The sequence below is a fragment of the Gobio gobio genome (assembly GCF_949357685.1).
Source record: "Gobio gobio genome assembly, chromosome: 1".
Classification (NCBI taxonomy): Eukaryota; Metazoa; Chordata; class Actinopteri; order Cypriniformes; family Gobionidae; genus Gobio; species Gobio gobio.
Window position 1 is genome coordinate 63065447 of NC_137097.1, and position 26365 is coordinate 63091811.

At 39.3% G+C, this 26365-nt stretch overlaps 1 protein-coding gene across 2 annotated transcripts in view; it reads left to right on the forward strand.

Annotated features, from left to right (window-relative positions):
* Window positions 1-14738: 14738 nt before the first annotated feature.
* Window positions 14739-26365, forward strand: part of LOC307137043 (vascular cell adhesion protein 1-like) — a 28670-nt gene continuing 17043 nt past the window's right edge. Inside the window, exons 1-5 of one of the 2 annotated variants that reach the window (XM_079834524.1) lie at window positions 14739-15024; window positions 17027-17287; window positions 17392-17721; window positions 17860-18093; window positions 23540-24810. In XM_079834524.1, coding sequence (XP_079690650.1) covers window positions 14961-15024; window positions 17027-17287; window positions 17392-17721; window positions 17860-18093; window positions 23540-23592 — 942 coding nt within the window. In that variant the 5' untranslated portion in view covers window positions 14739-14960 and the 3' untranslated portion in view covers window positions 23593-24810. Of the gene's footprint in view, window positions 15025-17026; window positions 17288-17391; window positions 17722-17859; window positions 18094-23539; window positions 24811-26365 lie in introns of those variants that run through there. The other variant, XM_079834523.1, reaches the window with a different exon arrangement.

Sequence of the window (26365 nt, forward strand, 5' to 3'; positions counted from 1 at the left end):
TTCTGTGTGTGAATGTAAGCTGAGCACAAGTTCAGCTCAGTTCAGTAGTCCCTCTTCACTGAACAATAGTCCAACCCAGGTCCGTCCTGAAGGCATTCAGCTCATCATCACCTCCTGCGATGACTTGTCGTGGAACAGTTATAACCAGGATAATCAGGAGTCTGACCTTACAATCCATCAGCTTTGCTATTTCCTGTGCTATTTCATTCAGATGACCTTCTGGCAGTTTCCGGGGTAAGAATTTATGGGAACATTCTTAGTGGAATGAAATCGACAGGCTAAATTGCTGCTCAAGAGTTAAAGTGGCGTCCCTAAATTCACAGATTACACCATAATGACAGTTGGCAGAATTTACACATCAACAAAACCCTAAACACATCCAAAAACATTTGAGCCGCCGTGCAAAGAATATTGATGATCTCAGATTAGCTAGCACCCACAGCTTCTTTTGAAAGTAGAGATCCTTCTTGGTTCTTCTCTATGTCTGAAATTATGTGACAATTGAAAATGGATTTATGTGAACTTTGCAAACACTCCCAGTCACTTCTTTAAACACTAGTCAGCATGGTATGTGATGTTCCAGACAGGGCCGTGCACAGACATTTTGAGGGGCAGTGGCCCAAACCAAAAAAAAGGGGTACTGGGGTGGGGTGGCATTGGGGGCAAGGATTGGGTGCTTGTCCATACAAATTATCCATCTTACTATTCCTTTACTGACCGCCTGTAACTGTCTGATTTGGCTGATGCTCAGTGGGCTCTCCCTCACTCTCTGAGCCCTAATTTTTTTCTTCTGGTCGTAGACGACACAAAATCTCATCTCAGCACTTTTGATGAATGAATATTCTATTTTTTTATTTTGTCATTTCATCTTAATTTCAACATTTGTGTGTTTAGTCAGTCAAAACGGTTCTGATCTATTGTGTCTATTGAAAATAGTGATGGATTTATGGACAAATATTAAAAATTTTCATGATTTAGATGTACATTTGAGGCATCTTCACTTTCATTAAAACCTATAGGCTAGGTTAATTGAGTGAATTCTATTATGACTAAATTTTTTTATTATGACATCTTCAATTAAAATATGGACAATTGAATAAGTAAATATTGATAACAAATATGATATGCTTGTACATAAGTCATTAAAAAATTACCTTTCTGATGATTATCTTTTAATGCTATTCAGATTTTTCTGTTATCAGTTATTCAATTATTCTACTAAATTATCAAAATACAATTTTGATTAGAATATTTTATTTAGTATTTTACATTAATGACACTTATATAAAGATATATAAATAGTAACATGAATTATATCAAAAGTAATTTATACATTCTGAAACTATATTCTGGTTATTATATGAAATTAGGCCTATATATATTCTACAAAGTGTGCTATCAACAGTAAAGTTGGTGTTATTTATCCCTGTAAGACCCACTGTTGTAATATTACAACATCAAGTTTAGCTCTACTAAAATAAACCTGAAGATATTTTTTTTTTCTCTAAGACCACATTTACACAACTAATAGGTCCTATTGTTCAGTCTTGCAATGCTATTGGATGGAACATTTTGTGAATAGGCCTGTTTACCTGGCCATGAACTCACACAACCTGCGGACTTGACTTGAAGCAGATCATGAAGTTTTACTGGACTGGATAAATCAACATTCAAGTAAGTAAAATTCCCCCAAATATTTTTTTTAATGTGATTAGTACTATGTCTAGATCATGCAGATATTAAGGTACTGTTGAATACTTTAATCATATTAGATTTTAAGCTTGTAATGTCAATGTTGAATGTTTGAGCTTGTAATGTTTGAGCTTGTAATGTTGAAATTTACCCGTGCACCATGCATATTACACTGATGAAATGTACTTCTCACCTGTTCCGTGTTAAGTAAATACAAAAAGAAACAATGTTTTTGATCATTTACACGTTTTAAAATGTCATCTTTGTTACAATTTTGAGTTTTAATCAACATTTAATTATTATTAAATAAGTTCAAGTTGAATCAAGGTATACATTATTTCTTTGAGAATTTGAAAGTATTTGTTTAGCAGTATTTGAAACTATCTGTCTCTTATCATTTATAAAACACACTTAACTGGTTTTCTTTTATGGGCTTTGTTTGCCCAAATATCTGCTTCCTGCATGAGGGACAGGTGATAATGTTCAGGAAAGTGGAGGGTAATAGTGCTATTAGCATGATAGTAGAGAGCACAATAAGCTAGCCAGACGGTATTGTGTGATTTTGTGGAATGTGTGAATTCTTTAAATGTGTAAGTATCATTGGGATATGGAAAATACCAATGTTTTGATGCCTGTGAACTGGAAAAGTAAAATAAACAACCCAGTGACCACCCGTCTGATGATTATGTGGACATCATGCAAACAAAATCAAGTGGATCAAGAACACAGACCATGCCCTGTGACAGGTATCGCTGGCTGATAAAAGATTTTATCAGTCCTAACACTGATTTTTCAGGTCATATCACTAATGATGCCGAGCTTAATACACCACTGGAGTATTTTTGTGTCGGAAGATATGAAGAAAATAGAGGATGCCGCAAACACTGTGGTAAAGGCTACACCAACACACTTTGCAGCAAGTGCAATGTCCACCTCTGCTTCTCTGAGGACAAGAACTGCCTTTGGGACTATCATAACTGAATATGGCTATGAACATAGCTAAATCACATAAATGCTAAAGTTTTCATTCAGTTCATCATGTTTTGTAAATACAATCTAAACATATTTTTATAATAAATAATTTTTCATAAAAATAGGACTTGTCCAATTATTAATATTGTGTGATTATTAGTGTTGTTGTATTTTTATACCGTTGTAACTCCCTAATCCTCTACACCCGATAAGCCCTTTATTTCATGTATTAATAAGAGGGCGATCTCACCTGTTCCCTGGGCATATCAGATGTAGTATCAAAGGTCCTCGGCGGTGTCCTGAGCTCACTCAGTCTCGGATTCCGTTGCACTAGACAGGTTACTAATATTCTTTTCAATGTATATTTATTCTATTGATTTATCATGGATAGATATACAAATACTTAGAAAATAGGAAAAATTAATACTCTGAGTCGGGTCAAAGATTAATAAGGTTCACCACATTGGTTCCCCCATTTTACTTAATGAAAGTTTCAAAATAATACAAGTACAATAAACTCAAAAGATTAACAAAGTTCCAACAAAAAGAAATAACAGCGTAAAAATCTTCACCCGGGGTACGGCCCCGATCTTGCGTAAGCCCCTCCCCTCGAACGCAGTTGAGCCAATAGCAGTTGAGTATCAGTTGCTTTTTGTTTCTTTATTAGATTGTCATAGGTCACTCTGTGTTTAATTTTCAAGTGGTTAAACAAATTCGTGGTGTTCCCTTGCGTTGCAGCCACTACCATGTAGCAAATCTTGCACGTAGCATGTTTCTGCTCGTCGTCTGATTCCTCGAAGCCAAACTGTTCCCAGACAACGGAGTTGGTTTTGCCTTTTTCGCTCAGCAAACGCTGCTGTAACTGCCCTCCTTCTGCCATCTTTACTCGCTCCGAGTTTTTAAATTTCAGCGAATGATATGCACACGAGACTCACGAACTGAGAGAGTTTGTGGCTTCGGGAGGGGCGGATGTGCGCGTGCGCGTTTCATTCAGAACGCAAGACAAAATAAGAGTGTTCTTGCAAAACTGAACATGGCAAAATAATCGTTTTTTCTCGATTGTACTATTTTGGTGATCGTTGGGAGCCGAAATCGAAATCGAAATTCAATTAAAGGGTTAGTTCACCCAAAAATGAAAATTCTGTCATTAATTACTCACCCTCATGTCGTTGGACACCCGTAAGACCTCCGTTCATATTCGGAACACAAATGAAGATATTTTAGTTGAAAGCTGATGGCTGAGAAAGGCTTCAGATAGGCCTCCATTGGCATTCAGTACATTGACACTTCCAAGATCCATGAAAGGCACTTAAAACGTCGTTACAAAGTCCATCTCACCACAGTGGCTCTACAATAATTTTACGATGCGACGACAATAGTTTTTGTGCGCAAAAAAAAATCAAAATAACACCTTTATCCAACTTGTTCTCGACTTCCGTGTATGCCTCCACGACGCATGCGCGAGAATATGACGTAGTGCCGGCGTTCGGGAATCCATGAAATACACACTTAAGCCCCATTTTGAGCACTACGCCGAGACCTAAAGCACGATCAATTTAGAATCCAACAGCTTAGATACGCGCGTCTTCCTCTGCTCGTAAACAAATCGCTTCTGGGTCATCTGTCCGAACGCCGGATCTGCGTCATATTCTCGTGCATGCGTCGTGGAGGCATACACGGAAGTCGAGAACAAGTTGGATAAAGGTGTTATTTTGATTTTTTTTTGCGCACAAAAACTATTGTCGTCGCATCGTAAAATTATTGTAGAGCCACTGTGGTGAGATAGACTTTGTAACAACGTTTTAAGTGCCTTTCATGGATCTTGGAAGTGTCAATGTACTGAATGCCAATGGAGGCCTGTCTGAAGCCTTTCTCAGCCATCAGCTTTCAACTAAAATATCTTCATTTGTTTTCCGAATATGAACGGAGGTCTTACGGGTGTCCAACGACATGAGGGTGAGTAATTAATGACAGAATTTTCATTTTTGGGTGAACTAACCCTTTAATTGCACAGCCCTAGTGTTTTTGTGTAATTTGCTGTGTATGTTAATGGTAATGCAACGGAGAGAGATAGTTTGTGAATGAGATGTTAATGCCACTTCTTATGCTTTGTTTGTTCAGCTCTTACAATGATTTTTTGGAGTGAACAACGATGCAATAAACTTGATAATCCATCAGTAAAGTTTGGCCATCATTTGGACGGGATATACGCGACATTCTGTGTCCAAAAACATCTTGGGATAAGGTTTTCACACTGACAGCTGTACATTGTAAGATATAGCAACTCCGTTAGTTTGTCCGAGTTAGCAACAGTAACTAAGGGGGGCGGGGCTTACCGATAGGTCAATTCCTAATAAGCATGATCCCTGGACAGTTTGCACACACTCGATATATATTTCCGAGAATAAGATTATATTTTAGTACATACATACAGTATAGGCGTGAGGTCTTTCAGACTTTAGAGGTTGCTGATGGAAACCGCAGCTTCGTGTGGTTTACATTTGCCCGTGTCATGGCCTTATCTCTGATTAACAGCTTTAACTTCAGCCAACCCTCTCCCTCATGTCTGCAAACAGTTTAACTGTTAAACAGACTACCCTGCATTTGACCTCATCCTCTAAGCACAAATACACTTCTAAAATTCAAAGAAATATAATAATTTCTTTATTAAAATAAATCCACTTCTAAGATCTAAAGAGAAATAATAGTAGCATGTTTTATTTACGAGGCAAGTTTGGATGGTCCTGGGTGTCCAGAGATCCAAACTTCTCTCGTAATTTAACCATTTCACAATGTGAGCATTCAAAGTCACTATCAAGCACAATCTGTTTAAAGGTCCCGTTCTTCGTGTTTTTTTGAAGCTTTGATTGTGTTTACAGTGTGCAATATAACATGTGTTCATGTTTCGCGTGTAAAAAAACACAGTATTTTTCACACTATTTACTTATCTGTATACCGCTGTTTTCACTGTCCTAAAAACGGCTGGTGATTTCCTTGTTCTATAAAGTCCCTCCTTCAGAAATACGTAACGAGTTCTGATTGTGCAAGCGGTTCCTGTGCTGTGATTCGACTACAGCTTAGCGCACGTGAAAGCGGTTCCTGTGTTGTAATTTGACAGCAGCTTAGCGCACGTTGGAAAGGTCACGCCTCTTAACGGAGAGATGTATGCGTTCAATAATCTCTACAGCGTCCCTGGGAAAGCCAAACAAAGGTGATTTGACTCCTGGATGAAAATAACAGCGTCTCGATGACATGGCGATAAACACACTCAACGCAACAGTTCCTTTTCTCCACGCGACCGTCCGCTTCTCCACGTGGGACAGCAACAAGACCGCGCCCCCTTTTTCGCGTTTCTTTGTGGGCGGAGGTTAGTCTGTTCTACTGTTCTACTTACGTAATTAAAGCAGGAAGTACCAGGATGTAGTCCAAGCCAGCCGTTCGCTGTAGGCTTTGAAAGGGAACTTCTGTTAAATAAAATATCTCGCTTGGCATTGAACTTTGAGCTTTATAATTTTACAGGTATTATTTATGCTCTAACAGCAACATTACACACTAACTAAAGTTTGAACAATGGAATCGCGAAGAAGGGGACCTTTAATATCATCCATCATACGTTTTATCACTCCCTCCAGGAAATAAACCATGGTTCTGGTTACTGATGGATTTATTGCATTTGTCATCCCTTTCTCCGTCGTCATATTCACCGTCAATGAAATCCACCGTCAAACTACAGTATGACAATGTAAAAGATAAACACATTCACATACACTATAAAGAGGTAAATACAAATACACTCGGGAAATACAAACGTAATACACATACCTCGCTGGCTGCATATAACCAAGAGGGAATGAGATCACTTGAAAATACCCGGTTCAAAACACAAAAATGAAAAACATCTTCTTGACTTCTTTACTCAAACACGAGTTACTCTTGTAATCTTCACACGGAGAACAAATTCTCACCAAAATGTAAACTTTTCCTGTTGCACCTTAAAAAATGTCTGTGTGCAACGCAAATGTACTTTAGTTCCTTGTTAACCTCAACACTCAATATTCATGAATAGATAAAACCAATATAACAAAAACATGTTAAATAACAGAAATAATATGTATGACAGTTATACGTTTGTTCATTTTCTCCATTTGCCTAATTAACCTAGTCAATTGTTTCCGTCTGGAAGCTCGTCCTGCTTTGAGTGACTCCATCCTTTCGGATGGCCTTGAATGTCCGTTTGTCTTTCTTTTCTTCTCTCCGACGATGTCTGTCATGTTCTTTTCTGCATTGTTCTGTTAGCAAACCAGCCATAGGCTACATAGTTCACTTGTATTCATCAATTTTAACACTCCTTTATCATTTCTGAGAAAACGTGTGACCGGAGATTCTTGGGAATTCGTAAATTGTAATTGTCCATTTCTGGCCAATTCAACAGTGTATACATATGCTACTAATATAATCATTACACCCTGCAAATGAACCCTTAGATGTTCTCTACATTTATTCAGACAGTGAGTGAAGTCACTGAAATTCTGCTACCCAACAGGCCCAACGTTGCAATAGGGCTCGGGCGTCTGACGTCATTACTTTGCGTGGCGGCCATGTTGATGGCCTCATTTGCTGCTACTCGGACTACTGCGCACTGTTTATAGACGTACTCCCTCTCAGTCGTGTGTATTAATTTGGCGTTATTATTGGAAACCATGGTAAACCGTTGCTGCATTATGGTGTGTGACACTGCATCACATAATCGCCATGGGAAAAAGGTCGAAAATGGATTAACTTTCCACCGCTTTCCTGCTTGGAGACGCAACCATGGAGACCAAGTATCCGAGGTAACAAAGAGTCGTCGGCTCGCTTGGATCGCGGCTGTAAGACAAACTGTTACCTGGGGATATGGTGTTGGCTGATCGTGATTGGAACCGTCCGCAACAAGTACACTATTTTGTCAGATAAAGTAACGATTCACATTGCCAAGCAAGGACGAAGACATGACATTCCTCGATAAGATTGTGTCTGTATGTTGTGCTCTGACAAACATGAGCCCTAGCGTTGTGCTGAAATAAATGTGCATTAAATACAGCCATAAGTGTCTGTTGCATCCATACCCACAATCTTCAAAATAAATATACTTAAATCAGTATAATGTGCAAAAGCAAGAAGTGTCACACAATCGCAATAACCGTATAATGTGCAAAAGCAAGAAGTGTCACACAATCAGATATTTTTCAGTGTTTATTTGCAAGTAGTGCAACCCGAGAACACAGAACGGTGCAGAATTCTTCAAGGTAAAAGGTTAACGTTACATAGGCTTCATGGTCTGCAGCTCCTGAACCCATCCATTTGTGAACTGCAAATTTCATATGAATCCAAACCGTTAATAGTTCCAATTTTGTCCATATACCGGTCCCTGGCTTCCCTATTTAATGTATCCCGGTAAATGCCACATCCTTTTCGGGATTTTAACATAGTTTTTCTTTCTCCCAACTCTGCTTCTCCTCGTTCGATTTGCTGTATGTTTACATTCGCGAGGCCATCAACATGGCCGCCACGTCCCAGAATGCAACGCAGCGCCCGAGCCCTATATTAGAACATTCCCCTAAAAACGTACTAAAATGTCTAAAATGTAAAAAAACATTTATTTCTTTTTTATTATTTTTATTCTCTTTTATTATTATTTCTTTTATTTATTATAGGCCTTTTTACTGGTTTTTTACTATATTTGGGTCTTACAGGGTTAAATTAGATCAGATCTGGTACAAAAATTTTGTAAGAGTGGACTCCTGTAGATGGTTCAATCTACAGGGTTGCCATTAGACTAAAAAACGTTATCAGAAAGATGGAAGAAAACTGTACATTTCTTGTCTATTTCCACCCACTGCAACTCATACCAACGACGGAGATAAGCGCAGTTACAATAGCAAAATATGTGGGAGAGCGTTGCTATAATATGACTATATTGTATTGCAATAGGGAGCACTTCAAAGTCAATACTAAATCAAAACTAGTTAGCACAGTATTTGTAATAAAAAGGATTTAATGACAAAATCTGGTTATGGTTACACTTAAAATAGTTTCAAAATGGATGAATGAGATGATAAACTTATACCATTAATCGTACACAGCATGAATACAATGTTACCTGAGAGAGAGAGAAAGAGAGAGAGAGAGAGAGAGAGAGAGAGAGAAAGAGAGAGAGAGAGAGAGAGAGAAGAGAAGCCCAGATGACTTCAAGAGCCAGAGAAAAAGAGAGAGAGAGCCTAGTTTCCAATCTTCTTTTAGCTATCCCTTGACCATGTGACCGAAACCAAATGTATTCTTTTAAACTGACCAATCAGACCAAACTCACACATAACATTCAAACTGACCAATCAGACCAAACTCACACATAACATTCAAACTGACCAATCAGACCAAACTCACACATAACATTCAAACTGACCAATCAGACCAAACTTCCCCAACAGTATAGGATAGGTGTGGCACCCCATGCAGCCTACAGGCCTCTCTATTGTCTTTCAGGTGGTCCTTCGGATAAGCAAATGTGTTGACAACAGTAAAGCAAATTTCTTTGTTGGATTTCAAATATCAAATATCTTTGATTATTTTCAATCCCTTCAGTCCCCCCTTGGCACATTTGGCCACATTCATAAAATGTTCAGAGGTGACACAGTCAACAAAGACATGCTTTCAGTTGTGTAGATGTCATCTTCAGACTTGTCGTCCAGGCATGTTGGAAAAGCAGTTTGTCAGTCCTTACAGCCCTGCTTGAGAACTTCATCAAATGGTGTGGTGCAATCTCTTTGATCACTGATATGCAAAACGTCCATTGAATACCTCACACCTCAAGAACAGTCACTGAAGATGAGAACAAACGCTTGTCTCTCTTTCTGAGGCAGAACACAGGAGGTGAATTCGAGCAGCAGGAATCTGTAACAAATAGACCAACAAACAGCAAAATAGCATACACTTTTGTCATTTGTCATTTGGTCATTGGCATTTGTCATTGGTCAGAAGTTTGATATGGTCAGATTAAAATATTCTCTGGCAATAAGCCTTTAAATCGATGTACTTAATAAAGTGGTCAAGGTTTAGAATAAAAGAAGATCTCACAAGCTCTTACATTATTTCTAGAAACATTTAAATAATCTGCATCATAACAAAACAACAATCACATTGTTGGGTTTACACCCCTCTTTCATTAAGAGTATCAGCAAAATATTGTGTAACCAAATACAGAAATTCAATTGAATTCATGTCCAAAACCATTGTTACATTGTAAAATGGACAAAATACAAAGACTCAGAACTCAAAATCAAAATCAAAATCAACAAAATTCAAAATCAAATGCATTTTTACAATACACTGATAAAATATTTTTCACTAGGTAAGGATGAGAAATACCCTTTTGATATTTAAATTGGTGAGACAAATAATACCTGATTTAGTAAATCAAAAGAAAGAAAACAAAAAAAAAACAATAACTTGAAGAAATTCACAGTTGTAATACAGTCTAGATGTAAAGACATTTTGTGAGGCAGATGAAGATTTGACTTTGTGTGAAAATCAAATTTATGTGATTGAATTTAGCTGTGGCTATGTGTAAATCATGTCCAAACACTGGTGAGGAGGGTTAACAATTGTGATGCAAATTTAGCCCTGTTGTAAAACAGGCAGCCAGTATGTGAATTTGAGTATGAGATGTGACCTGGCTCAAAATTCCTCTCACACCAATGTTTTTGTTAAGGAGCATGATAAAATGCAAAGTTTGGAGTTCTTGAATCCTGCGCTGTGATGAAAACATTCTCATGGTTAATGCAATTGTAATTCACACTGTAGCCACATGGCAATTCTGTGCTCCTGTACTTGGTTTAACTGCAGCTATATCGGGAATAGCAGAGTTTCCAATTCGGAGACTAACAAATTCAACATAGACACACATGCAACTTGAAATTGCTGTACAATTCCAGTATTAAAGTTATTCCAATTTACACAAGATACATGGCCTAGAATGCACAGCATCTACAGCCTTTATCCTAAGTGTTTCATCACTTACAGTAAAGCAATCATGTGTTTTAAAGAATAAACTTGACTAGTCTATGTGTATCTTGTAACACAAACAACCATACTGTGTAATCAATGCGCACAATGTGTTATACAATTACAAATTCGAAAATACAAACAGGATCATTGCACTCTGAATGTTTTACTATTAAACTCCTTGCTAAGAGGCTGCTAACCCGCTCGCAAGTGAAGTTAATAGCTGAAGGCCTTGCATGAACACTGCAGTTAGCTCACTGAGAGTCTTACCTGCAAATGAGCGCTGATCTTTTGCCTTAGAAAGTAATTTCCTATTTTTCAGAAAATACGGAGGAGGCCGACCTCGACCCAGCGACCAGCATTTTAAATCGCCATGACCTATTTTCTGACAGGATCTGCAAAACCTGTTCTCTTTGTCATGGGGTTGTTTGCTAGGTTCTCCTGGAGTATGAGGATAATGACCTTCTAATGCTTGCAAACCATGCGTTCTGGTACACGACACTGCGCTATTCCGTTGCTGCACCCGCTTAAGAACTGAAATAGGCACACTTTCTTGTGCATTTTCTGAACTAAACGTTTCAGATTCATTAGAGCAAGTCACCTCATCTATGAAGTGAACATGCTTTTAATCCCATTGCTGTTAAGCATTATGGGAGGCATGCGCTTTTTAGCATTTAGCTTAGCCTTGAGATCTGCAATGGTTTCTTTGTGCTTTTTACACTTTTCAGTCAGGGCTAACTGCTCAGCTAGTAAGTTATATAGCTGCGCTTGAAGATCTTGAATCTTTGCCTCAGACTTTTCTGCCTCTTCATTTTTAGAATCCACTTCTTTACATTTCACATCTATACTTGAAAATAAATGTGTTGTCACATCACGTAGCCTTTTACAACTTATGAAATTTAAAGCCTCAATTATTTCACCATGTTTTGATTTCTTTTGATGTTGGCCATTTAATTCCCAATATTTGAACATTTCATCATCTGAACTTTTAATTCCAATATACTCTTTCTTGAGTTTGGACAAGGTAGGCTCAACTTTTTCACTCCATAAAGCAAACAATATGTCACTAGAAATTTTCCCTTCCATCCCGAGGAGATTATCTGAGTATTCACAGATTGTACAGTAATGGGACTATTGAAGCTATTTAAAACCTTCTAAATTCTGTTTCATGCAATTCCTTCAACCATTAAACAATGAAAACAGACTTACCCAAAGAAGGTCAGCTTTAATCCATTCACAAGATCAACTGTGAAAAAATGTCCTCATTCTTACACAGATCAAAGTAAATTTCAGACAATTCACTGCAAGGGATCCCGGGTTTCGGGGAGTGGACTCCTGTAGATGGTTCAATCTACAGGGTTGCCATTAGACTAAAAAACGTTATCAGAAAGATGGAAGAAAACTGTACATTTCTTGTCTATTTCCACCCACTGTAACTCATACCAACGACGGAGATAAGCGCAGTTACAATAGCAAAATATGTGGGAGAGCGTTGCTATAATATGACTATATTGTATTGCAATAGGGAGCACTTCAAAGTCAATACTAAATCAAAACTAGTTAGCACAGTATTTGTAATAAAAAGGATTTAATGACAAAATCTGGTTATGGTTACACTTAAAATAGTTTCAAAATGGATGAATGAGATGATAAACTTATACCATTAATCGTACACAGCATGAATACAATGTTAACTGAGAGAGAGAGAAAGAGAGAGAGAGAGAGAGAAAGAGAGAGAGAGAGAGAAGAGAAGCCCAGATGACTTCAAGAGCCAGAGAAAAAGAGAGAGAGAGCCTAGTTTCCAATCTTCTTTTATCTATCCCTTGACCATGTGACCGAAACCAAATGTATTCTTTTAAACTGACCAATCAGACCAAACTCACACATAACATTCAAACTGACCAATCAGACCAAACTTCCCCAACAGTATAGGATAGGTGTGGCACCCCATGCAGCCTACAGGCCTCTCTATTGTCTTTCAGGTGGTCCTTCGGATAAGCAAATGTGTTGACAACAGTAAAGCAAATTTCTTTGTTGGATTTCAAATATCAAATATCTTTGATTATTTTCAATCCCTTCAATTTGATTAGACAAGAGTTCTAATTCTCTTCCAAGAACGTGTATTTAAGTTGTTAGCACTATTAGAAGATCAGGAGCAAAATAATACAGACAGAAATACAAAAACAAACTACCAAATTACTAATTTTGCGGATTGTAATGTATACTGTTAATGCGAAGACATTCTGGAACTGTCCTCTCCTCTTTCCAGAGTGACGCTGGGGAGTGAGCGGGAAAACACGGGAGCGGATTCACGGAATCGGTGGATCTTTAGCGGAGGGAAAACAGAACACTTTTAGCGGGGATGGGTAGCGACCATAGACTGCGAGAGGGGCACCTCAGCTGATGAGGGCAGAGGGGCAGTGGCTCTAGCTACCGGGCCACCCCCCTGTGCACGGCCCTGGTTCCAGACATATTAAGTATGCAGAACCCTAACACACCCACATGAAAAAATACTATAGTAGCCTATATTATAGAGTCTGGGAAACTACGTCATTGCGCATTGCATTATGGGTAGTCGCCGCCATGTTTTAGGACACACTCAGGAGTGTACAATGATAACAAATGTGAATCACCAGAGGAAAAAACTACTGTATTTACTTTAATACTTTTTAAGAACTCTTGCTTGCACTCACTTATAATAAATGGACTAATATTTGAATCTCTTACGTACATGAGCGCTCAGTCGTGCGGCCAGGACATTGCACATATTCATCACGTTTCATACAATGAGAAATCAGACGGCCGCCTTCTATCGCACCACGCATTGGTTTGTCTTTTGCAGTTTATTTTTTAATAGCCTAACTAAAAAGGCTGTATCTGATATATAAAATAGTAAATATACTTATAGCTTGATCTCAGCCAGTGGATCATTTATTCAATCAACATAGCCTATATCATATCGCCCTAATTCCTTAACGTGCATTAAAGGATAACAGATTATGGCTCGTAATGCAGCTTTGAAATGATTTGTATTTGAAAGCGCTTTAGCCTACAGTACTAAAAAGTTTTACTGGACTTAAATGGAACAAGTACAAGATTTCCTTCTACTAAGAGAAGCTGAACAATGAAGCATTTCCAGACGCGTTTCATGCATTATTTATGGTGTGAGCACATTCAAGCGGTTCAGAAAATATTCATCTGTAATTTATCTGTTATAAATAATAGATACAAATTATAAAGACACATTTTGGCTAAGTTGTTTATTTCCAAGTGTTATGCTGCCTTCACGTGCTCTCAGAATTATCGTGAATAGGAGTTTCCTTGGTAAAAATTGCACATGAACGCCCTCCACTTTCGAAATATGAATGGGATGAGCGTAATCACGACTTCAGTGGGAATTGTCAAATTTCCGATAGCACGTGAAGGTAGCATTACTTTCACTTACTCTTGTTATTTCCAAGCTGGTAAACTGAAATATTGTGTGTGATTTGAGATATGTTTTCCACGCAGGTTGTAAAAGAGCGGCTATGGCAGTTCATAACACACAAGCGGTGACCATTCAAATGTGTTTTTAACTGTATAATACAAGTTTTAAAGTCTACCTCCACGTGTCCTAAAGACCCCGAATGCATTGCGTTGCTGACGTCACGTTCCCATTCTCTATAGTAAAATTACTCTAGTAAATACTATAGTGTTTTTGAACCGTACTATAGTAAATATACTACAGTAAAAAGTGTAGTAAATACTGTATACAATTTACTGTAGTATCTTTACTATAGTATGGTTCAAAAAAACTATAGTATTTACTAGAGTAATTTTATTGTAATTTTACTATACTATAATATACTATAGTATTTTTTCATGTGGGCAGTTACTGTACATGTCACAATCTGATCTCTCAACCTGGATCTTGTAAGAAGTGTTGAGATAAACCCATGTCAATCAGATGTTTCTGTGTTCTGCTCAATTACCACAGGTGGGCGCTGTATGCATTAAAACCAGAGCCAACATAAGTCTCATCTACAGCTTTTCTGGTTGGTTAGGGAAACCTCATTACAAGGATTCAGGTTGTTTCTAGATTTCATTTTGTTCCATTTCTGGGTTTTGTAGCTGTACACATTTTGGGTGTGGTTAGTTTTTTTTGTTTCAGTATTGCCATGCTCGAGCTACTCAGTCACAGACTTACAGTCAGAGTTGCAGTGATACAGTTGCGTCTTATTTACAGCATTTTCTGATCAGTTGTTTTTCTCTGAGTAAATATGCTTCAACATTTCTTTGGACTGGTTTATCTCTCGGCAGTTTCACAGCTTGTGCTTTTCACAGGTTTGTATGATGAATTAATTCTGTATTTTATTCTGATGCATTATCTGGAATGAGACTAAATATGTTTTAAACTTGAGCTTTTCTTTATAGGCTAAGTTATTATAACTTTGTTTTTGTCTTAAAACCAGATTTTGGAGTGTTATATTAATTTCTGTTTAGTTGACAAGAGTTTGGACAAACCCTATTTAAAAATATCTGCATGTAATTACATCTGTAGTTATTTTCTGTAATGAAATCTATAATTACACTGTTGACCCCTTAACCCACCCTTAAACTTGCCCACACCACCAAACCTGTCATAACCTTACCCGTATCCTAACAGCAGCAAGAGTGTTTTGCAATATGAGCACAATAAGTACATTGAACCCAGGGGCGGTTCTAGGATTTTCATTTTAGGGGGGCTTAGCCCCAGTGAGGGTATTTTAGGGTCCAAATTGCGCTATTGACTAGTAGCTTACTAACATGCATATCCATAGGATGGCTGTTTAGTAATACTTATAAAGTAATACTTATAAAGCTCCCCCGAGAAAATTTTTATTTCTCTGATTTTAAGATGTTCTGAAGGCCAAAAAATTAGATAACAGTAGCTTGAAAACCATGTCACTGGGCAGTAGATTATTTGTCTTTCTTATCTCCACATCTCTCTTTTTTCTCTGTTTTTATCTTGCCCAGTCTCTTCCTCTCCTAACGCTGAGCTTTAACTGATATAGTTTTTCCATTTTCGTCAGTGAAGAAAGTAAATATTTTACATATTAACATACTGACATTTATATGTTTTATGAATACTTTTCTTAGACACGTTAATTTACTGTTTATTAAAGTTTTATGTTTATTTAATTAATTCACAAAATAAACACATTCATTACTAATCTTATGCCCAATACCGGCTGAAACAGCTGAGCTTCTTTTTATTTACTGAAGGCTACACATGGAATAATATTAATTTACAATATGTACACATTCATTATTAATCTTATGCATAATCTGAAGAAAACGGCTTTTTTAATATTTCTTTTTTGTTAATTACATTATGAATCACATTGGCCTATTTTCCATTCAAAATGGCGAAATTAGACAAAAGTGTATTCATTTGCCTGAATATTTTTGTCTTTGTTTAACATTTCTGACTTAAAGAAGCAGCTGTTTTAGCTTACATTTCTCTCACTTGACGTCGAGTCGCGCTGCTAAAATTCGCGTTTAGCCTCAGCAGATTCTGTGTGAACATAAAGCCCGACTACTCTGATTTGATTGGTTTTCGCGTATATTTTGACATTGACGACCGGTGATGGACCAATGAGGCTCAGATGAACGCATACACCTCTGCTTCTGACGTGCGCTCTGCCCGGCGCCGTTGCGGATTGAAGAACACGCAGACTAAAAGACGGGACGAAGCCGAAGCCTCCCGCCAGTTTCATATGCTTTAAAGGTTAATCACACATTTTTTAGGGGGGCTGGAGCAGAAGTTAAGGGGGGCTGAAGCCCCCCTAAAAAGGGTCTAGAGCTGCCCCTGATTGAACCTAACAATATAATTATTTTTTTATGCAATTATACATTAAGGACACCTAATATAAAGTATGACTGTTTTTATTTTGTAGCATATCATGATTGTACAGCAACCCATAACATTTTTTATTACCTATACTAAACTGCATGCATTTCACGGAAGAACATTGGTTTGGTTGTGGTTCGCTCTGCCTGACTTTGTGGATGAATGCTTTTCTCTAAAGCGAGAGAGATTATCTGCTCATAAAACATTACTGGGCTTAAGAGATATAACCAGTTTAGATGGAAAGGATCTCAAGCTGATTAACCATAGTGATTCAGGGTAAAACAAAAAAGTTACATAGGGTACCTTTAAGTAAATGTCATCGGCCCAACTTTATAAAATACAAAACTCTAGAGGCCGTGGACCAGTGGTCAGTTTGTGTCTGCTTGTAATCCAATTCTTTAGTGCTGAATCTTCATCCTTTTTAAATCACATCCTCCTCAATGTGTTTAACAGGTACACATGCTGAATGTCCTGTTCAGCTCAACCCACAGAGAGTTGTTGTGAAGTTCGGCGATTCTGTTTCAGCTGACTGTAGCACTTCCATCCCGCATGATGGGTTCGCATGGGAAGCCAGTGAGGGAGCAGTGCCTATGAGCAGAGACAGTCTGATCACATGGAGAGTCTCAAACCTGACAGAATGGGACATACAGCCACACTGCTTCATAAACTACAATGATGACCAGTGTCAATCAGACCTCCCAGTGACTGTTTACAGTGAGTTTCTGTTATTGATATTTTTATCTTTTCATCCTCAGAAATATCTAACGTATGCACATTCATGACTGCAGATATCAGAGTGTGTAAATCTTCCTCCACAGAGACTCCAGACAGTGTGTCCATCAGCACTGTGAATCACACCGGACCAATGATGGAGGGAAACCAGTATGAGCTCCAGTGTGACGTTCTCAATGTGGCTCCTGTTCAGTATCTCACTGTCAAATGGTACAAAGGACAGACTCTGGTGAATCAAACCACCTTCACTGACACCATCAAGACTCCAGTCAGTAAAACATCTAAACTCCTGATCCGTCCAGACAGAGCTGATGATGGGGCTCAGTACAGGTGTGAAGCAGAGCTGGAACTGGGAGAAGAAGGACCTCAACCTCCTCCTAAAGTCACATCAGAAACTCTCAATGTTGAAGTTTACTGTAAGTTTATTTATTGTTAAACTTGTAATTAAAAAAGAAAAGTGAATTAACATACAAAAAAGGTTTCAGCTGATCTATTAATAAGAGCTGCTCATCATGGTGCTGTTGTGCTGAGAAATGTTCCTCTGTCCTTCTCAGATAAACCACAACAGTCCAGTTCAGAAGAGACCATCAATATAAACAATGAGGTCACGCTAAACTGTACAGTGAAGGCAAACCCGGCTCCTACGTACTCATGGCACTCAATACATCTGAAAGAGACGACCAGCTCCTCAGTGATCCAGTCCTCCAAACTCAGTCCAGGAAACTACACGTGCACTGCCACAAACTCTCAGGGACAAGACAGCAAAGTGTTCATCCTTAAATCTACAGGTCAGTTATAGATGAAAAAATTAACAGCATATCCTCTGTCTGTTCGACATTTTTTGACATTTTGTTCTCTTTGAAAATGGGGAAGGAATTGGAGTGCACATTTGTGAAATATCTGATGACTTACTTGAGTTGATTTATGACACATACTGGAGGTCCACATTTATGGATGTCGGGTTGGGTGTTTCTTCACTGAGTGTACACTCTAAAAACGTTTACTATGATTTACTCAATTTTTTTGGTAAAACATTTTTACACTAATACAATTGAGTACATTTTAAAGCAGTGAAATCAATTACATACACCATATGAGCTGAGCAAATGGAGGAAAAACATTTAAAAAACAATATTTAAGAGTAAAATTAATTGTTTCTATTTATGAGTAATATTAACTCTTATAGTATAACTTTAATTTCCTCTAAACCTTTGTAAAATTCTCCACACAACCACACTTATACATGTGTAACCAAGGGCGACCACTTTCCTGACCAAAAAAACATAAATCTCACAAAAATAACTTATTTTATTTATACGAAAAATAATTATAACAAACTGAATTTAATCAACACAGAAAAATACAACAAATAACAAACAGTTAAATTCCCCCTTCGAAGATGTCAATGACCAACCAACCTTCCATAAACCCCCACACAATCCCAGCTTAAATCACACATAATTCAAAATAAAGAGAAAAACAAATTACATAAGTGTTCCCAAAAATCATATTACACCAAAGGAAAACCACTCAAACGAAACTAGAAATCAAACCAGGAAAAGGTACACTCCACGGCAACCATAAATCTTATGCAGATGAATTAATGTGGTTTCCAAGCATCCATACGGTAGTATGGGTAAAAAGGTTGGCTGGTAATACGAGGCTGGGAAATGGCATTCAAACAAAAACAAATAAAAAGACAACAGAAAAAAAGAGCACCTCACTAGCCAGTCCAGTTCAGTACAAACATACGCATTTCTCCCTGCGCTGGAGGCAAACAGCGCGCACATACGGGGACTGGCTAGCTGAGGAAAATGAAACAAAAAACAAACACAGGAGGAACAGCGATCAACTAAGCCTGCCACACGGCCACCAACTCACGATCACATGAAAACGGGCGTGACTAACGGCAGGCAGACCCACGCTCTCTGCATCTGCAGTGCACTGCTCACAAGACCATGTCCGTGCACACTCAGCCACAGCAGTACTGCCGGACAGCCCAATGTTTGCATCTGCTCACCCAGACCGCATCCGCGCAAAAACCGGAAGTGCTGCCAGACCACACGCGTCCACACAACAAATCGGACCCCGTCTCTAGATCTCCCTTCAGGTGCCTACTTAAAAACCCTCTCCCTACCTGGCCACGCCCATTAATTACATCAGTAACCACCGCACCGGCTACATTCTTCCCCCTAGGAATGTATTGGTGACCCACCAATGCACACATACACAAAAAAAGAATATTCTCAGGGAAAACAGCACATCCACTCGGTCTCAAGTATTACAATTCATCCCCCACTACTGGCACCACTGCAGCCCTAGGCAGTCTATATGGGTTTGAATGCTGACCTGCTGTACTTCTCCCAGAACGTCTCAGGTCTAAGGGTTGAGCCTCCGATCCCGGGGAACTTTCCAGGACACTAGCCTCAGCTATCTTCGGTGATGCATCACACTCACCTCGCAATAATACACATGAGGCTGAATCATCGTCTGAATCTATAATAGACCCACTAGTCGAGCCCACCGATTCAGACACAGTAGAGTCTCCATCACTTACGACCGGGTCAATAAACGCCTTACGCATTTCCATCCGATGGACCTGCTTCACAGGCCCGGTCTGGGACACAGGAGCAACAGAGTACACAACACCCTGCTCCCCTGGTACACGCACAACCTTATACAGACATGAATCGTACACATCCTGAATCTTATTTCGTCCACGATGATGACTTTTAAGATAAACCAACTCACCCGTTCTAAAACCCTGATCATTTACTCTACCTTCGTAGCATCTGTTACGACGGGCGACCTTTTCTCTCAATCTCTCCTGTACCTCACCATATGCTGCCTGAAGCCTATCCTGATGTTCCACAATCCACTGTTCGGGCGCCTCTATGGCCTCTTCCAACTGATTATTTAACAAAAAATCAACCGGCAACTTAGGTTCACGTCCAAACATTAAAAAATACGGGGTCATACCAGTAGAATAATGCACTGTGGTATTATAAGCATAAACAAGCTGTAGCAAATGCTGAGGCCACCGCCTCTTTTTCTCTGGGGGCAACGTCCGCAACAAATCATGGAGAGTCCGATTAAAACGTTCGCACTGCCCATTACCCTGTGGATGGTATGGGGTAGTGCGACTCTTCTGTACACCATAAATCTTACATAGCTGACTAATGAGGTTACTTTCAAAATTCCGCCCTTGGTCTGAATGCAGACGACAAGGGACCCCAAACAAATGAAACCAATGCCGGACCAAAACATCGGCCACAGTACTTGCTCGCTGATCACGAGTAGGGATAGCCTGAGTGAACTTAGAAAAAACATCAGTGAGCACCAAAACATTCTCCCTCCCATCACCTGCAGGCTCCAACAAGGTAAAATCGACTGCCAAGATTTCATGAGGCCGAGATGCTTGTAGTGTTCCCATAAAAGACCTCACCTTCGGTTGAACCGCTTTCGCCAGAATGCACCGCTGACATTCCCGACACCACCGCTCCACATCTCTAACCATCCCTGGCCAATAACAGCGACGCTTCACTAATTCTACCGTTCGATCTTTCCCCTGATGTCCATGACTGTCATGCAAACTGCTAAACACCTCCTTTTGAAGTTTTTGAGGTAACAGTAACTGATAGATCTCTCGATGACCATCAGGTGTATATGCCAAACGATAAAGACACCCATCCTTCTCTCGCAATCGGTCCCATTGCCTAGCCAGCTCCTTTACAGCTCGATCCCTACCAGCCAACTCCGAAGAGCGTAAAACGCTGCCCGCATCCCAGGCCTCCATAACGGGCCCAATAACTGGATCTGCTCTCTGCAGACAAGAGAGATCTGCCTGCGCACATCCAGGCAATGCAGCAACTTCACTAGCACTCACCACTACACGCTCTGGAGATCTTCCCCTCACTTGCTGCTGTAAAGCTTGGGGAAGTTCTGTTCCTGGAAGCACACTATTCATGATCTGCCGTGACAGTGCGTCAGCATTTTGATTAACCCTTCCCGGCCGGTACTTAATCACAAAATTGAAAGAAGCCAACTGTGATAACCATCGCTGCTCCAGAGCGGCCAACTTTGAGGTCTGCAGGTGACAGAGAGGATTATTGTCGGTGTAGACAACAAAGTCATTCCCCAACAAATACTCCCTAAACTTATCGCATACAGCCCATTTTAGAGCCAAACACTCCAACTTCATGGAGCTATAATTCTCCATATTTCGCTCTGTCCTCCGCAGACCCCTACTGGCATAGGCAATAGGGCGAATCTTGCCACCCTGCTCTTGGGACAACACCGCCCCCAAACCCTGATGGCTTGCGTCTATTTCCAGGATGAAAGACTTGCGGAAATCCGCATATGCCAGCACAGGTGCAGTAACCAGCTTTGCCTTCAATGTTTGGAAACTATTCTCACACACTGCATCCCACACAGAAGATAAAGGCAGCCGTGGGGTCTTACCCTTTCTTGCAGAACCACTCAGTCTTGTTACCAACTCATGAAGCGGCCTAGCCATCTTGGCGAATCCATTAATAAACCGGCGATAGTAGCTGGCAAAACCTATAAACGAACGAAGCTCTGCCAAATGTTCTGGACGACTCCATTCTTTTACTGCTGCAACTTTATCAGGATCAGTAGCAACCCCCTGCTCAGACACTAGATGCCCTAAATATTTCACCTGCTTCTGGAAAAAACTGCATTTGCTCAATTTAATCTTCAGACCTTCCTGCTGCAGTCGCTTAAAAACCTCCTCCAGCCGTAACAAATGTTCCTGTACAGAAGAGGAAAAGACAATTATATCATCCAGATACAAAAGTAAAGAAGAGAAACGCCTATCCCCAAACAGTCGTTCCATGAGTCTTTGGAATGTCCCTGGTGCATTACACAGCCCAAAGGGCATACGATTGAATTCAAACAAACCAAATGGAGTACAAAAAGCTGTCTTGGCCTTATCTGCCTCCGCTACCTCAACCTGATTATACCCACTTGCTAAATCTACAGTGGAAAACCACCTTGCCCCAGTCAAAGCATCCAAAGACTCCTCAATTCTTGGTAGTGGATAAGCGTCCTTTCTAGTTTTCACATTCAATTGACGATAATCAACACACATTCTAATTGTTCCATCCTTCTTCTGTACCAGGACAATCGGGGACGAGTAAGGGCTACTACTCTCCCTTATCACCTTACTGTCCAAAAGCTGTTGAATATGGGACCTTACAGACTCATACTGGGAGGGGGGGATTCGTCTATATGGCTGTCGCACTGGTTTCTCATCCACTAATGGAATCTCATGTTTAATCAGAGCTGTACAACCTATATCACCCTCAGTCGTGGAAAAAATGACCTGATATTTATCTAGCAACTGCTTTGCCTGTTCAGTTTCTTGTTCAGTAAGTCCTTCAAAAGAAGGAAAATCCATGTTGCAATTAGTCAACTGCTCAGCCACATGAACAGACACCTGGGCACTATAAACATTTTCAGGACATATCTGTAACTTAGGCCCTGGGGCAGTTATCACGGTCACTACTTGGACTGTACCTATAATGCGCCGGGGTCCCAACCATACCTCTGTACTACCCACGTTAACGATGGGTGCATACACTAACCCTCTTTCTGCATATACCAAGGAGGGAGACAACAGCAATCCTTCCGGAAGGGCATTTTCCTCTGGCCCAAATGGTTCTAAAAGAAACTCTATCACAGCACCTGAAACTTGGGGACAGGTAACAGGAACCATATAGCTCTTTTCCACTGCGTGGTACAGCTTGGTATGGTTCGACTCGACTCGGCACAGCACGTCTCAGCTCGGCTCGGTTGCTTTTCCACTGCAGTAGCACCGCTTCAAGTGGGTGGGATTACGTTGTAGTTGCGCCTCCTCTACTGCCACGACATCATCGTAAACGCGACACAAAAACAAACGTGCAAAACCGGAGCAATGGAGCCTATCGAAGGAATGGTGTTCTTGATTCTCGGCATGTGGATGTTTTTCACCGCACAACGAAAAAGTTTGTTTCAAAGGAGGCTGATGGCAGCAAAACAAAATACTGAAAAAAAAACTAAGAGAGTATGGGAACTCCTACAACAAAGCGCATTCGACGATAGGCTTGCTCGACGGCGCACGAGGGTAAGCTAATCTTGCACTACGGTCTCAATCGCTATATCACTGTCACGAAAACATATAATGAACTTGGCTGGCAAAATTATGTTTTAAAATGCGTATTCTGTGTATTTCAGATCCTTCACATTTTGCAACGTCGCCGCAACAGACCATCTGTTTGGACATTTAACCGAGCTTCTGAGTGGTGGGATGTGATTGTTCCCGGTTTTACAAACACTCAATGGCTGGAGAACTTTAGAATGTCAGAAGAAACGTTTGTCTACTTGTGCAACAAAGTGCGTCCAGCGATGGAAAGACGGGACACAAACTTTCGTGTTTGTGTACCTCTAAAGAAGAGAGTAGCCATCGCACTGTGGAAGCTCGCAACCGGTTCTGAGTACAGAAGTGTTGGCCATCTTTTTGGAGCAAGCATAACAACTGTTTGTCGATGTGTCCAGGAGTTCTGTGCTGCAGCAGAGACTTTGCTGGTACCAGAACAAATTCGTTTTCCAGATCAGGAGAAGTTTCAAGAAATGGCTGCCTACATTGAGAACAGGTGGGGGCTCCCACAGTGTATTGGTGCTATTGATGGATCACACATACCCATCATAGCACCACAGGACTATCACTGTGACTATTTCAACCGTAAAGGCTGGCACTCCATCATCCTTCAAGGTGTTGTGGATGGAAAGGGACTTTTCTGGAATGTTTTCACAGGACTGCCTGGAAGCCTGCATGATGCTCGGGTTTTGAGACTGTCCACACTGTGGGAGTTGGCAAGTCGTGGAAGTCACATACCAGCTAATACCAGAAACATTGGTGGGGTGAATGTTGGCTACTACATTCTAGGAGATTCTGCCTATCCCTTGCAGCACTGGCTCTTAAAACCATTCGTTGACACTGGACGGCTGACAGCAGAACAGCAGGTGTACAACATGAAAATCTCCCGAGCACGTGTCGTTGTGGAAAATGCCTTTGGTAGATTAAAAGGAAGATGGCGTTGCCTTATGAAAAGGAATGACTGTGCGGTTGACCTTGTGAAATCTATGGTCCTGACATGCTGTGCTCTACATAACCTTTGTGAGAGTCATGGAGAGGCCTATGAGAGTGCATGGGATTCACCTTCAGCAGCAAAGCCTGTGGTGGCACTGGCACAGGCTGTAGAGGAGGAGGGCAGGGATGTACGTGAGGGTCTGTTGCGTTATTTGAATAGTTAACTATTCATGTTGTCTTTCCTGTCAAGTGGATTATTAATAAACTAAATATTTCAAAGTATTGTCTCGCTTTCTTTAAAAAATATATATTATTAAACAGTCTTTATTATTTATAATTCACATTAATTCATTGGTACAGTACATGCATTAAGAAAGTAATGAAGTACACGTTTGTCCAGTTCCTTTTTTTATTGAAAAAAAACAAAAAACAAATACAAAATTGTAAAGGTTAAAATGTAAACGTCACACTTTAAACAAAGTGGAAATGTAGTGCAAAGAATATATACATAAAACATAAGAAATTAAGTAAAAGTGTAAACAGAGGAAATGTAAACGAAGTGCAAATGTATGTAGTGGAATACATAAGACAAAAAAATTGTTAGTGTAAACAGAAATGTTAACAATGTGCAAATTGTATTTAGTGCCAAAAAATATGTATAACAAATGAAAAAAATTTGAAAATGTCAGTCAACTTTTTTTTTTACGTGCAAACATGCACGTAGTGCAGAACTTTCTAAAATGAAAGTGCACAAAACAGCTTTTTTTGTACCGCATGGGTTTCTAATCAGGCAGAGAGTTCTGTTGTTGCCGGCCACTTATTGCCTGTACAAGCATCCCCATAACGTTGAGGAAGGCTTGATTGAATCCAGCCGTTTGGGCATTTTCATCTGCCCTTAAGGCCGCTTCTTGTTCCCTGGCTAGGCGGGCCTCCTCGATTGCCATCTGCACATGGCGCTCCCTCTGTGCACGGTTCAGCTCCTGCTGCTGAATATCAGCCACCTGCATCTCTCTTAAAATAGAAATATGCTCCTGATGGTGCTGGCTCCGTTTTCTCTTGCCTGGACAAAAATGAACAAAAGTTAGAAATGTCTTGGTTTTTCATATGTACATTTGCGATATTTTGATATATTGCGCAGCCCTAATAGTTTTAGTTTTATATATATGTATATATACACACACTATATATATATATATATATATATATATATATATATATATATATATATATATATATATATATATATATATATATATATATATATATATATATATATATATATATATATATATATATATATATATATATATATATATATATATATATATATATATATATACATACATATATACATACATACATATATACATACATACACATATATACACATATATACATACATACATATATACACATATATACATACATGCATACATACATATATACATACATACATATATACATACATACATATATACATACATACACATATACATACATACATATATACACATATATACATACATGCATACATATATACACATATATACATACATACATACATATATAGATATATACACATATACATACATACATACATATGTATAAACCTAAAACGTACACTTTTCACAATGTTGAAGTAGTCTATTATAATCATTCAGATATTGCGTACCCTTGCGATATGCATATTGCGATATGTACATTTGCGATATTTTGATATTTTGCGCAGCCCTAATAGTTTTAGTTTTATATATATGTATATACACACACACACACACACATTTTGTGATATATCTAATGCTGCCAATACATGCTATATATTATTTCTGTCATTCAAATCATCATTACTCAAGATTTATGATTTGCAAACGTGAGTGTTTTACTCATTTCATACCTGAGACCACGCGCTCCGGTGTCGTACTGTTGCTGGAGTTTGCTGGTGTTGGTGATCGTGCTGGTGGCGTCACTGC